This window comes from Lampetra fluviatilis, chromosome 8 (assembly GCF_964198595.1).
Source record: "Lampetra fluviatilis chromosome 8, kcLamFluv1.1, whole genome shotgun sequence".
NCBI lineage: Eukaryota > Metazoa > Chordata > Hyperoartia > Petromyzontiformes > Petromyzontidae > Lampetra > Lampetra fluviatilis.
The window spans coordinates 7,394,137-7,408,651 of record NC_136282.1 but is presented as its reverse complement, the minus strand read 5'-3'; the positions used below and the strand labels follow the sequence as shown (position 1 = coordinate 7,408,651).

At 42.8% G+C, this 14,515-nt stretch overlaps 1 protein-coding gene across 22 annotated transcripts in view; it reads left to right on the top strand.

The window, feature by feature from the left end:
• MICAL3 (microtubule associated monooxygenase, calponin and LIM domain containing 3) overlaps positions 1–14,515 on the top strand; it is a 137,370-nt gene that overhangs the window by 57,904 nt on the left and 64,951 nt on the right. For 18 of the 22 annotated variants that reach the window (XR_013637094.1, XM_078858967.1, XM_078858978.1 and 15 more), the window contains exons 14-20: positions 805–920; positions 1,656–1,724; positions 2,398–2,559; positions 3,426–3,521; positions 4,291–4,383; positions 6,740–6,805; positions 7,836–7,958. Coding sequence is in view for 21 of the 22 variants with exons in the window: in XM_078858967.1 (XP_078715093.1) it covers positions 805–920; positions 1,656–1,724; positions 2,398–2,559; positions 3,426–3,521; positions 4,291–4,383; positions 6,740–6,805; positions 7,836–7,958 (725 nt within the window). In the remaining variant the exon portion in view is untranslated. Of the gene's footprint in view, positions 1–804; positions 921–1,655; positions 1,725–2,397; positions 2,560–3,425; positions 3,522–4,290; positions 4,384–6,739; positions 6,806–7,835; positions 7,959–11,523; positions 11,638–14,515 lie in introns of all 22 variants that reach the window. The other 4 variants (XM_078858987.1, XM_078858979.1, XM_078858981.1 and 1 more) reach the window with 4 other exon arrangements.

Here is a 14,515-nt window from a genome sequence, read left to right as displayed (position 1 = left end):
AACTTTTATTAATTTTTATTTTTTACCTACGTGACTTTACAGAAAAAACCTAAGAATATGAATCCTTGCAGTCACGAAAGCTTCAAATCTAGAATATGGCAAACTGTTGGATGTGGTTTAAAAGCGCATACAGGAAATGTGATTGGGGCGTGTTTGTTACCTCGTTTCTGCTCATGCAGCCTATTTACATATCAATTGATTCTCTAATTTGACATTGTTTTTATGGCACCACATAGCCAAATGCTGTCTCCAACTACATGGTGGGAGTAATGATCCTCTTGCAGCTCCTCGGAAGTCGGATTATTGTCTGAAAAATTGTCTCTTACACATTTTCGTGTCAGAATGTTTGCCAATGACTGGTTTTAAAAAGTTTTCATTCCATTAGAATAATGTGGTTTTAGTGAAGTAATAAAACTTAGTAGTAGAAAAATTAAATCACATTCATACCATTCTACTCCAAGGCACATTACTGTACGAATATCCTTCACAAATATTGTAAACTATACTCAGCTAGTCGTAACAATATACCCAGGCACCAGTCAACCACTGCCAAGCACAAACACTTTTTTTAAACAGGGCTCGCGTCCAGATGTCCTTCCAAAAATGTAAGTTTTAAGGCTTGAACTAAAACGAAACAAGAGTGGTGCACGACCAAAATCGTGATGGAGATTGCTCTTTAACGGCAGAGCGAGAATGATGTAAGCCCCGGCGCCGGCTGGACAACGATTAAACGAAGACGACCGTGATCGACGCTTGGCTGTGACATTGTTACCATGTGACCCCCTCACTCCCGCACACATCCAGAGTACAACAAGCTCATGGGTGAGGATGACAGGTCGGCGGCGCTGCTCTCCACCAAGTCTCCCATCTCCTTCCTGAGCAAGCTGGGCCAGACAATCTCCCGCAAGCGCACGCCACGGGTAACTCGCCAGCCGCCCCCCCCCCTCCCTTGTGTACCCCCGCGGCCCCCCGCTGGCGTGTGAGAGAGAGAGAGAGAGATCCCGCTCGGGCACGCCCGGGGATCTGAGAGCACCTGTTAAAGAATCCAGGTAATGAGAGCGAGTGAAGGCTGCCCGTGAAAGTTGTGTGCTCTGCCAGCACATTCAAGGTGGGGAGTAGTGGTGGCTTTCATTCGGATTGGCCGGAAGGCAAATTACAGACGGCTTTGTCGGAAGCTCGAGGAAGTGCAGTGGCACAAGGCATTTAATAGCGGTTAACGAGGGTTTACAGTAGGTGGCAGGTAGGATTATGTATGTAATTTGACCGATATCTATTATGTTGTAGTTTTTGTATAAATTCTAATGTTGGAACAAAAGGGACGCAGCTGAAAAACACAACAGAATATGTGTATATGGGGAAAAAGTATTGAAAGCGGCCATTTGGCTCAAATTTTTTAAAAATTAACACACTGCTTGTGCAGATAGAAAAAAAGTGTTTGATTTTGCTTGACATTGAAAGGTAAAGTCATGAGCACGTCCAAAGTTCATGGAAGTGCATTTTCTGAAATAAATTTGGACCAAATTGCTTGCATGGCATGTGGGAGATTCGTAAAGAGAAACCATCGCAGGCACTTCTGCTAACCACTGAGCTTGCGTTTACTGAAGAGGTCAGAAATGAACCTGCATCGCAAACAATGCTTGTGACGTGTTTCCCAGGACAAGAAGGAGAAGGAGGTTGATGGGCTCGGCAAACGACGCAGAACGGGACAAAAGGCTTCCGATGAGGTGTGTCAACGATAACGAGTGTGTCAAGGATGGTGGAAATATGTACTGCGCTTTGGTTGAACAGTTATCGCGATGGATGTTTATAAGAGAGAGATGGCTTACAAGATGTTGGATATTTACGTCGACATTGAATCATGACCATTTTGTTTGGATGATTAATTTCCATTGTGTACCTGGTTTTTGAAAGCCAGGCATAAAGAATGAATAGTCTGAATGTCTTTACGTCATTAAATTTGTTCAATGACTTTGCAAATTACAATACATCTAAGAAGTGTTTGAATTAACAATCTTCAAAGGATTAGAACATGTGCGAGAACATGGGAGGGGAAAGTCTGTGTGATGTTAGGTTTAGTCAAAGGTTGAGGAATAAAGGGATGTCTGGCGTTTGCACTTAAGAGGGGAGAAGGCATTGGCAGTGCAGAGGCCCAGGGGAAGGGAGTTCCAGGCAGCACAGGCAGCACAGACAGCAACAACCACGTGAAAACACTGAAAAACAATCGGTCACGAGTGCAAAAACTGTTGATAGCAGCTGTGGAGCTTTGAACCAATCTCAGCTGGCACAGGAGTACCGACTGCAATCTAGTACACTAGCAGGCAGGGTGGAGTCATTCGTTCTGTTTGATCCGCGCTTGCCAAGTGCGTGACTCCCTGTGGTTGGCGCGAACTTTCACAGGAGGAGATGCAGGCCAGGCGGGAGGACCGTTGGGGGGTTGGCAACGGAGAGAGGCGTGCCGACGCGGTGTCCGGAAATCAGAACAAAGTCAAGTCCATGGCCAACCAGCTCCTGGCCAAGTTTGAGGAGAATGCTCCACTGCAGTCAAACCTGAAGCGACAGGTGGGTGAGACATCGAACGAGAGTCGGGTCACGTGCACAAGAGAGGACCTTGGAGGTCCGCAAGATTCTATCTTGGATGTGATTTTGTGCGAGGCCAATGTGGCCCTGCCTGTGAGTACAGTTCTAGCATGTTCATTTCCACAACACCCCCCACCCCCCCACCAGGTCGCATGTTGTTGTCTCTCCATGTCTCGCATTCATACTTCAGTGAATTGTTTTAGATGTTCCACTTTAAAGCATGGAATGGCTTGGTATTTTTGATGGATCACTGTTCTGCCACTAGGTTGTGGCTTATTTAGTTGTATGCGACAGTAAGATGGCGACATTCAGATGATGATAAGAAGGTGGCTGATTTTAATAATTCTGTATTTGTTTGCTTGAGGAATTGTGGGTGGGGGGGGGAAATCGACAATTATTTTGATAGACCGACAACACATTTAAATCTACATATTCACACACACTTGTGCCCCTTTCTCCTGAAATCCACCCTGGGTTGTCACAGCACTGTCAGGCTTGGCAGATTAAGTAAATGGCAGCCAATAACATAGCTCTAAGCAAGTGCTGCATGCCCTAAGCCTGCGCTTCATAAGCATGCACCACTGACATATTCTCAGTGGTCGCTTGGCTGAAAGATGATCTACAGCAACTAGGAGGAACTTGTGTCGCCTTTCAGTTGTATCGGAGCGATGTTTTTGTTTGACGTCCCATGTCCCTGCCGCATTGCTCTGTCGTCTGCTCGTGCCCTTTACGGTTCTGTTGCCCTGACTGTTGCTCTTGAAAGGGGACGTGCTTCTCTGCTGCTGCTGCTACTCTGCGCTTTAATCTCCCCGGCCCGTCCTCCCTTCCTCTGCTGGTCTCTGGACTAGAGCATAATGCTGCCCTACATGGAGCGCGTAGCTCCGCCTCCTTCTACTCGGCGCAAGGAGCTATCTCGGGCAAACTCTCTGCCTGTGTGCCATCAGGTAAGGTGATTTTGATCAAACGGCCTGAAATAAAATCATTGGTTCATTCATTAACTCATTATCCATGAATGGGCTCCCCTTGGCAGTCTTGTTAGTGACTTTGTTTCTCTTTACCTTACACTTCTCTTGTGCCTTTCCAATCTTGCCATTAGTGAGGAGGCCTTTGCTGTGATGTTGAATGCTCATGAAGTCACCCCCCCCCCATCTTTTCCCATCCACCGCCTGACCAGATGCATGCTCATTGTCAATGTCCACATTGAATAAATACATTTGTAGTTTATTACATGAAAACAAAAAACGTGCCAACAATGTGTGTTTGCTCAAAAAGAACACTGGGATTTGTTTATCGTTTAGAATTAGAAAAGTCGTGTTTTTTTGTTAGTCATGATACGATTTGCAGGAGTTTCACAATCTTGGCGCTGGATTCAGTCAGCAGAGTTCTAAAAGTTTGCTCGGAAATAATTTTTTTTGCCAAGAATGTTTTAACAGAACTAAATAAAAACATTCAGTTTTATGGCGCTGTGTAATGTCAATGTCATGTTGTTTAGCAATTAATGTGTGTTGAGAAGTGTTACGAGCAAAAGCTCTGGGTCTACTGCACTCGAACCGTGTGATTGTTCACGCGGTTCTGGAGCTGTGTATTTGGAATATGGAGACATTTTGCCCTTGATGGCAACTTGGTGTTGAGTCGCGCTCGCGTGCGTGCGTGCGTGCCAATACGGGGCACCACTCACACTTGTCTCTCTCACCGCTCTCTTGCGATGTGAAGGGCATCTATGCCCGGGCTCCTCGCGTGTGTCCCAAGAAAATCATCATGCTGGGCGCCTCCCCCGCCGCCACTCCTCCCGAGGCTCGGAGCCAGGTTCTGCCTGTCCCAGCATGAGTTTTGGTTCTACCCTAACGTGCTGTGGTATTAACAGAGACGTCTGCTGTCCTCTGCGTGTGTGCACGTGTGTTTGTTGAATAACATTTTTTTTAATTTGTTTTGCCAAAGTTATTCCAATAGTCCCATCATCATGTCTTGAGACAAAGTGTAGTTTCCGAGTGTACACCAAGCTGTGTGTTGTTACCCTGTGTTGAAGAAATGGCTTGTGGAAGGTGATATTACTGAACTACTTCTGAGATCCCTTCAAATGATGTCCTATTTGCACTGAGGGTGCTGCCCTTTCAACTTGCCTTGTTGCAGAGATGCTTTTGGAATGGTTGTCAGACTAAATTGTTATCAATTCTCCAAACTAGAATTTTTGCCATAATATTTGGGTAGTCATTGGTGATTGGCCGAAACCATCATGACTGCTACCGAAACCATCAACTTACTACACTCGAGCACCTAGTTTTGTAATGGGTAACTGCCTGTATTCATAAAACCAGCACCTGCTCATTGCTATAATTCCTGGGCCACCCAGCCATCTCTATGTGCTCATGTTTTGAAGGACTACCAGTGTAAAATAGTACACCAAAATACCAGTGAACCCAGGCAAAAATAAATGTACAACGTAACTGGTATTGGACAAACATTCCAATGTTCAACAGTCGCTTGCAAATTATTCATCTAGGATTAAACAGAGTAACACCGTACCCTTCTGCAAAAACGTAGCAGGACCCTAAAAAAAGCATCTTGAGACTCGGCAAGACTTGCGTAGAGAAACGAACATAATTAATTGCTCGGCAGTGCAGCCAGTATTTCCATTTGCCTGTGTTCGAGCTATATACATATCATGTCGACTGTATCAGGTGGCCTTTATGGCAATTGGCCGGCACACCTGGAACCACTATACATGACGATTCTTGTATGTCAGGTTGTCTACAACAGGTGCCCAGTAAGACCAGTAGTCTGCGTCACAGTTTACCTTGACACCTGACATTTGTGCCAGGTGAGCTGATTTACAGGTGCTCGATACACAATGCGTTCTGCCATTATCAGCTTGCAGTGAAACATCACAAGGACATAATAGTTCTGGAAATCATGTTCCTTCTCCTGCAAATCTCACATGTCTGTAATTGAATCCAGGGGAGTTTGCCAGGACAAAGAGCAATACATTCCGTGACTAATCAGGCACATGTCTGTTCCGACATGATCATCAAAAATGTGTCAGTGGCAACTGTGGAATGCTTTGTTCTTTCAAGTGGAAATTATTCGTTTTGGAAATCACTCAAAGACAAGCCGACTTTCTTGGGCTAGACGAGTTAGTTTTTAGGCAGAGCATGCTTGTATTAACAACACCACTTTAAGGAAGAGACTGGACAAATTCAAATTTCAGTTTTCTATTCATGAATAATCATTCGTGTCCGTCTTTAGAAGGCCGTATGGTTCCCTTGTGTGCCTGGAGCAGTGGTGTTGTTTACTCTCCCTGCTGTGCATGAAGACCCCACAGTAACCAGTGTTACTAACAGCTGGCACTCATGTCTTATTGTGTTTAAATGTTTATTTTTGTTCGTATCCCCTTTTGGTGACAGATAATAATTTATTATTTTTATCACTTAAAAAAAAGCGTTTTGTGTCGGTTAAATATTGACGCTTGCAATCGTAATGTGTTTATTGTTGGAGTTGTGCACATGGTGTGTGCGTCTGCTGCACGGCTGCATGTGAATGCGCTGCTTTGAGATCCTACTTTGAGTATCGCCGTGACACTGCGTGAGATTACTGCCAACCTCTGCGTCCCGTTCCCACAAGTTCAGTTAAAGAACGGAGATGGGCATTGTCTGACCTGTGAGCGTGATTTGGTGTTGAAGTTGTCCAAGTTGTGAATGTGCAGAGATTGTGACTTTCCCTGTCTCTTATGTATAGAGGCATAAGTAAGTGGGGCACCATCTGCCTCTCCACACATTAAACAGATTTTTCATAATATTGGCCTATTGACTTTCCAGACAGACAGCGGTATTTGTATAATTAAGAAACTCTGCACCAGTTTCCGCCTTTGGAGTATCATCGGCACAGCCAAGGTTGTTTAAACACATGCTGCTGTGTTACCTGATGTTAATGGGAAGAGCACTCCATCTTTAAGCCATAATGCTCCACAACAATGCAAAATTAGTTTGTATCTGATCTTTAGTAAATGCATGGTCATAGTCGTGTTGAGCTGTAAGTGTGCACATTAGTGTGTGTTCACAAACTCCTTGTGCCTTTGCTTGGCCCGTGTGAATGATACATTTTAAATGAATTCCACAATACTGCTTTTTAAGAGCCTTGTCCTTATTTACTTTTGGTCTGTGTTTAGAAACTGAGTAAATACTTTCTCAGAAAGTGGGAAAAGGACTTCAAAAGGAGTGAGAAGACAAGGCCGGTAAATGCGTTGTTTGTGACCCGAGTTACATAATTGTGAATTCTTCAGCATTGAGATCACTTTCAGGGAATGTGTAACAGCATGCGGTTTTATTTATGCCGATGTAATGTCTTTGTGTCCATCGGGACGTAGCGAGGCTACTAATCCGTCATGCAGTATCTCTACTAATGTTAGGAGGCTAGTCTGAATTGAACATCTGATTATACATAGTGCTACTCATCTGCACTTTGTGCTATGTGCAGGACACTGCATGTTATACACACACATGCTTGAACAAGCGCAGTGTGTCGCTGTGTGTGTGTGTAGATGTACTTATAAGTATTCTGTACCTGATATATATTTTATAGTCTTATGTGTAAATTCGTCATGTTTACCTGATGGAATGCACTTCAAAACATTGTTTCCAACCTTGAAAATAGGTATTACATAAAAAATTGATGTACAGTATTTAGATATTAAATTAACGCACAGTGAAGGATACCAATGCCTTTTTGTATTTCCAGTAATTTGAAAATGTACTGGAATGTGGTCCTCCTCACATGAATGCAAAACATTACAAAATTGGTACAGTCGTAATTATACACCCCATTTAGTTAGAAACACATGTAGTTTTGTGTGTTTTTCTATGGATGAGTCATCTTAGGATGCTTCCATTTTTGGATGCGTTCTGTGGAGTTCATCGGCACCGTCAGTTTGTTCCAACGCCCAGGAAAAGCAGATCCAGAAATTTGAACTCGCTGGCATGCCACATTTTGTCCTCTTCAATAGATAATGTATTAAAATATATGCTCATAATTCATGGTGACCAATGCTTAGATCACAATCTCTGTGTTAGGGGAGAATGTGGCCATTCCGATTTTCCAAACATGCATTTCTCCCTGCAGCACTCCTGAAAAGCCCTTTGCATCTTATAGTTCTTTGTCCTCAAATAAATGTGGCATTTTGCTTGAATCAAAGTTAATCAGTTTTCCACGGGTCCCCACACTCATCCGCCGCCCTGACCCCTTTGCTCGTTGCGTCGACCCGCCAGCACGAGCAGCTGCCTGCTGTGATTAGCTCTTACGATCAGCTGCCTGCCGAGCAGCAGCCCAGCATCAGCGAGCGCGCATCTCACCTGGCCGCCCTCTTCCAGGGGCAGTCGGACAAGTCGCAGGTGACCCGGCATGCGTGTGAAGGAAGTGTGCCGCACTGCCCCGCGCGTGGCTCCCGCCGCCAGGCAAAGTGTTCATCCCCTTCCCTTGCCGTCTCTCGCAGGAAGTGGTTAAGTCACTGAAAGGGGCAACTCAAGATCATCTTTATTTGCAGAGTACATGTACATTTATTTCGAACCTCTTGTCAATCGGCTGCTGGATGATGGCTTCCCGTTGCCGTGCGTTGAGGGATATTTGACCCTACTTCACCATGCTGGTCAGTGCGGGTTGGTGAAGGCGGGTAGTGGAGATGTGGCGCCATAGATGTAGAGAACAATATACATGTCAGGGTCGCAACAAATTGCGACCCTGACATCGAAGGTTCCCTGACACGAGCATGCAAGACATTGTTTTTGGTGCCGTAGTCTCTTTGTCACTCCCGTTCTTGTAAAAGAGATGAGGAATGTCATTCGTGGTTGTCACTGGGATAAATACAATTTGTTGAATTCCTATTGACACCAATTTTGGAAATAAAGATAATGCAGACAATTGAACAACGTTTTGAGATCAGAGTTGCCTTTTCACCAACCGTAGTGCACTGCACCCTCTGAGAGACTCCAATAACTCGCTTATCCTTGCAGTAACAGTACTGGCTCCATCACATCGTGACTGTTTTGAAGTTGTTGTGGAACTTACAGTCATACATGCGTAACAGTCGTCTGCATATTTAACAGTAATTTGTGTCATGTTAGAGGTCCTAAGGTAAATAATCACAGTAACATTTTCAGACATTTTGTGTTCAACACTTGTATATCTTTTTAATTTGGTTGTCGGTGGGTTGGATTATGTTTACGGGTATTTTAATAACGGATTACAAGTGACTTAGAATGAATTTGATGCGTCGTTGAATGGCTCCGAAAACAAACGAACGTATGGGGGCGTTTGTTATTGTTTTCTTGATGAACAGAAACGTTTCTCTCCCAATGAAAGCACGGTCGCCACTGCCGCCACCCGCAGACAGGTAGCAGTCATATTGGAAGTGCTTGCTTGGGTGTTCCGTGTTTGTTCAGGAATGGCACCGGTGGAGATTAATGGAATGGCCAAATTACGCGAGGAGCTCTGTAGTGATGCATTCGCCAAGTCTTCGACTTCCTCTTGACACTTTACTTTAAAGGACGTGGTATTTTCTGATTCTGCCTCGTCTGATGTCACTCAATGGAAATTGCCAATTTTGTGGATTTTTTTTTATTTAAGGCAAATTTATTTAAAAAATTGGTCCTGTTTCTGTTATTTATAATGTCATATTGATATAATAGTAACATTCTCTAGGATTATTTAGAACAGTGTGTACATATAACATTCTAAAATTACTATTTGACTGATTGACCAAACATACATTTTTTGTATTAGGCTATTGAGATGGCCTAAGAACGTGGCAATAATAACACTAAATCTTGTTTCACAAAAAATAATAATGTTTAATTCTTTCAAACATCAATTGACTTTTAAATCCAGCTTTCTTAAATAACAACTGCCAAATGTCAGGCATTTATAGCAGTTTATATATATAACGGCTTTATTTAAAAGCTTTATTTTTATCACTTGACCTGGAATTCATTTTTGAGGTGTTATGGGAGTTATTGTAGGGAAAGCGAATGGAGGTGTTTACAGTTTATTTTTATTTGCCAATGCTCTTTTTAATCGGTGCGATTCTTGCACGCTGCCACAGCAGATCTCCCTGCTGCTATGGAATGAAATATAATCTATACAGAATACAAATGGCCCTGTCTGTGTGACTGTTTACCTTTTTAAAGTTATCTTTAAGTGAAATGAGTCAACTTATTAACTCTAGCCAGCATGGGCTTCTTGTTGGAATATATCGAACTCCTCTGTGCGGTGTATTACTCTGTGTTGGTTTAATTTAATCTCTTGAATAAATAAGTAGACAATTGCCTCAGTTAACCTTTTTCCAGTGTTACCCTGAACATAAGTCTGAATAGTTTGTGTCAGACACAACTGGCGTGGGCAGGGCAGACTCCTTCAGCGTGCCGTGCCGTGTACAACGTTGAGTTTCGGATCGAGCCTTGCGCTGCACGGTGGAGTCTTGGCTTGCAAGGGAATGAACTGGTTTGAACTGCACCTGGCCAAGCCGAACGTGCGCGCGTGAGGTTTTGCATGATGCTCAAAAATAGCAGTGGCTATTATCCTGAAAGCAACATTATCTCTGGTTTGTGTCATATTTCATTCTTTAATTTACCAAGTACTGTATGTACCGACTGTGATGTCGAGATGTCACGAGCAATTTTTACAAGCATTTGGGACTCCCAGCAAGCATTGACCATTTCTCAAATGATATCACAGAACCACTTATGGAGTCACTGCTGTAGGCCTCTTGCCCATACCGATTGGTGCACCTTCCCACATTCCCCGCATAGTGTACAGTAATGGAACTGATTTTTGTTATAATTCTAAAAACTGAAAAAAGCCCCAAAAAAACTCATGAAACCTGATGATTTTCGTTTTTGCTCATTCATTAGTGACTGAGGTTAAACACATGAGAAACCAGTTTAACCATAGACGGATGAAACCTGGGTTAGATTCCAGCGCCCCAGCGTTACCGGCTCTGGCGTAGTATTGTACCCCCTTGAGCCACCTGGCCACCTCCATTGTTCAGTGATTTTGTTATTTTCTAGCCTTCCAGTCATTGTTTTAACTTTAGTTTTCCTCTTCCCTGGTAGATTTGTAATGGGGGGGGGTAGGGGTGTTTCGTGAGATTCTGGAACAAAAAAAGCTCCCCATAATAGGTGGTGAATATTTGACACCTATGCTCAAGGTAGCAGCCTCTGTTGAATCACTGATAGGCATTGGGTGAGCCTGACCTCGTAGTATTTTACAGTGGCAATTAAACCCTTCAGTATGCTTTGCTCCATAAATCCATTGGCTCATTTGCAATGCGACCTACATGCATCTGTCATAAGTCGGTGTGGTATGTACTCCGTAGGTTTTATGGTTTGCCGTGCTGCGTGCGTATACTTGGCAAGACAACACAAAAGCAATTTGACAATGTCAGTCGGCCTGAAAATAATATCGAGGCATGTTCTTGTGAAAATAAATACCATGTCAGGCCCCCTATCATGCAGCCAAATTTAATTTATTTTTGTGACCATGCTCATTAGTGTTTTGTGTGTATTTGTTACTTACTAATTCCCTTGGACTGCACTGAGTCTTCATTAATATCTAACCAGCATCAAGTCTGTTCCCATCACTGAATACTATATGCTTGTATTATCACATTTTTATGGTTGTGTGTAATGTCTGTGAGTTAAAAAAATATATATTTTAAAGTTTCTGATCTATTTATGTTTTGTCGTGTTTATCTTTGATTCAAGCATCAATAATTCTTTGTTCAGTCTGCACACACTTTACGCTTTTCTATTGTTTGCATTGTATTTTTTCCTTTGCCTTGTTTTATCCCACTCTGCTCTCTGTGATTTTTTTCCCTTTTCCTGCCCCCCCCCCTTTCCTCCTGATGAACATCCTCCACCTTGGCTTTTCCTCCTATTTGGGGCTGGTGTTCGGCGAGGCCAGTCGTACATTCGGATGTACTCGACGGGCGTTAGCGAGAGGGCGGCACAGCTTGTTAGCCAGATGCAGCCCGCTGGGCCCAGGCCCCTCCTAGACAAGAGGGAGCTGAAGCACTTGGTAAGAATTTCCAGCAAAGGACGGCTGAATTGAGCTCGATTCCTCACTGCCGGCGTTCCACACCACGTACGCATGCACCGGTGTGTCGGATGCCTGCATGCTCTTTGCATTGTGTGTACCGTATATCCCACTGTGGTTTTGAGCAGGCAAAGCCTCGCCACAAACTTTGACTCGCGCCTAATTTATTAAAGGGTGGCCGGGGACGCTTTATGAGTGTGACACTTGGCAGGAATTTTAATTTCATTTTTTATTATTGTCTTTCAGTAATGCAATTTATCACGGCGGTGTAAAGTGCGTCTGACAGAATGAGGCACTTTGTGAAATGTCACGCGACTCTGCTTAGGACTTGTTTGGGCTGTGTCAGCCTGATGTTACCTGGCATGATCACCAATGTCCTTCGTGAATGTTTGTCATGCCACATATACTTGTACCCAAACAGTGAAGACATTTACCTTTTTGTTTCAAAAATAAGTTGAAATTTCATTTTTTACATAATACAACTTTTAAAACGGCACATTTAATCTCAACTCTCGGGGTTAGTTTGTTGAAAATGTAACCTGCTTTCGCTAGCTTTGGTGGTGCATATCTGCAAAAACATTGACAGAATTGGTCACAGATATTCAGCGTAATTTACGCTGTTTCCATGCAAGACAACAACAAGCGTAATATTTTATTTGTTTAAATTTAACCGCAGCATTACGCTATACTTCATTAAGCAAACACTGGAGTGATTACAGAGAGTGGCGACACGGAGTCCCGAGTGGATGCGGCCACAACCGCTGCTGCTCTTCGGAAATGAACGTAATTCTTCCCACATGGCGGTTGGTTGGCCGACACCACTTCAAACAGGGATCTTGTCCTTTCTCCCCGGCTGGAAGCTGCAAGCTGCAGAGCTGTTTGTCTGTGTTTGTGACGGTTGCCATGGTGGGACAGTTGCTAAAGGAACATGAAAATAGGTGGATATAATCTGCCGTCAAAGTTCCAAAAAAGGCCAGGACTTATGAAAGCATACATTTGAAAATACTTTTCACTGGCACGCACATCGCTCTACAGCCAAATCACTCCAGAGTACTGTACTTATCTATAACCTGGCATGCCTTGACAATGTCAGGGAATAGACATACAATATATCACCCTTTCATTTTATAAAATGGCCCCTGTTGTGCCTGCAGGTTGAAGAATTATCGTGGTTTCCCTTCAAACGGTTAATGGTTGGATACAAGACATATTTTGTCCGGTGATATTAACCAATGCTCTTAAAAAATATTACACCAAATGAGATACTGGATACAATAACCCAGCTTTTATAAACACAACGCAGGTCACTGCAGCAACAGTTTTCGTTTTTTTAAACTGATCTCTTGTTAAAATTACAAATTTAATATATATTTTTACAATAAATCATTGAAGCTAATATTTATAAGAGTCACCAAAGCCATACAACAAACATAGCAAAAGTGATTTTATATGCTGCCTTGAGCCCTGAAATCCTGGCATAGCTTTGCCCGATATGTCATGCTTCAACATTAATTTAATTTAATAGTGATGCATAGTTATACGATGTTAAATGGCCAATCCTTGCCTTTGTAGAAAATAAAACAGTTTGTCAGCTATACCAGTCTTCTTGGTTCTTTCGGTAAAGTCACGTAGAAGGGAAATAATACAATAATACAAATAAAACATAATAAAATTATTCTCACGACATTTCGGCCACAACGCAAGCAGCCGTTGTGGCCGAAACATCGTGAGAATTATTTTATTATGTTTTATTTGTATTATTTTATTATTTCCCTTCTACATGACTTTACCGATAGAACCAATAAGATGAATCCCTGCAGTTACGAAAGCTATACCAGTGGCATATATTGGCAGATCAATGAGAGCTCGAAGTGCTGATGAGTTTGATCTCCTGCCTTTGATCCCCATCTGCTTTGTTCACTTGACATTTGATGCTCTGAACTGCAGAGTAACTGTTCTTCCAGGGTTAAGCTGGTGTCATATCCTAAGAGAGACCGTCTATAAACCACTCGGCTGATCATCTCCGCATTTATGTAAATTCTGATCTCACCATAAACTAGATATCTATTTTTATTAAATGACAAGCTGAACTGTTGTGCGTGTTACTAAAAGCTAATTTGGATACAATGAGAGCTGGCATTTTAAAATTCAGCTGGGCGTGTATTAATCTATTTCTGATGTAAATACATTAAAAGACAAGTCCATCTCTCCACATTACAAGACATGTTTTTCTTGTCCAGACAAATGGGCGTTTCTGATTAATCTTTCAAAACAGCACTTGCATAAGCAAGCAAACTCACGTCCGGTTTTGACCTTCTGCATCTGTTGAAGAGTCATTCATGTTAAAACAATGTTGTTATGTTACCACTATCGTACGCAGGAACCATCTATTTCAGCTCCGATGAGTTTGCATTTATTATATTCTACTGCATGCATCCGTACAATGCCGTCTAAATGTTTTTACGGTACTGAATTGTAAATCGCGAAAAAATGTCCTGCTAGGCATAATGAATGTTGTGGTAGTAAGTCATCGCAACGGGAATTAGTCCCATGTTGTGTTTGCATTGAGTCTCGTTTGCGCAATGCATATATTTTTCTGAACGTTAGCTTTTAAAAAATATTAACTCGTGGGTTGGAATGTTTATTAAGATGTTTTCTTTCACACAGACCGTTTGTACTGTTTGCAATCATTCCAAAGAAAAACATGAATTGTTTAATGTGGTCTAGCGATGAGTTCCTTGGCTTACATTCAGGCCTGACACTTGAGTCGCTTGGTGGCGTCTGTTTGGCCTGCTGTAAGCTGTTGAAGGCGTCTTGTTTGAGCAAGCTTCAGCACGCACTGGCAGACTTTAGTGACATG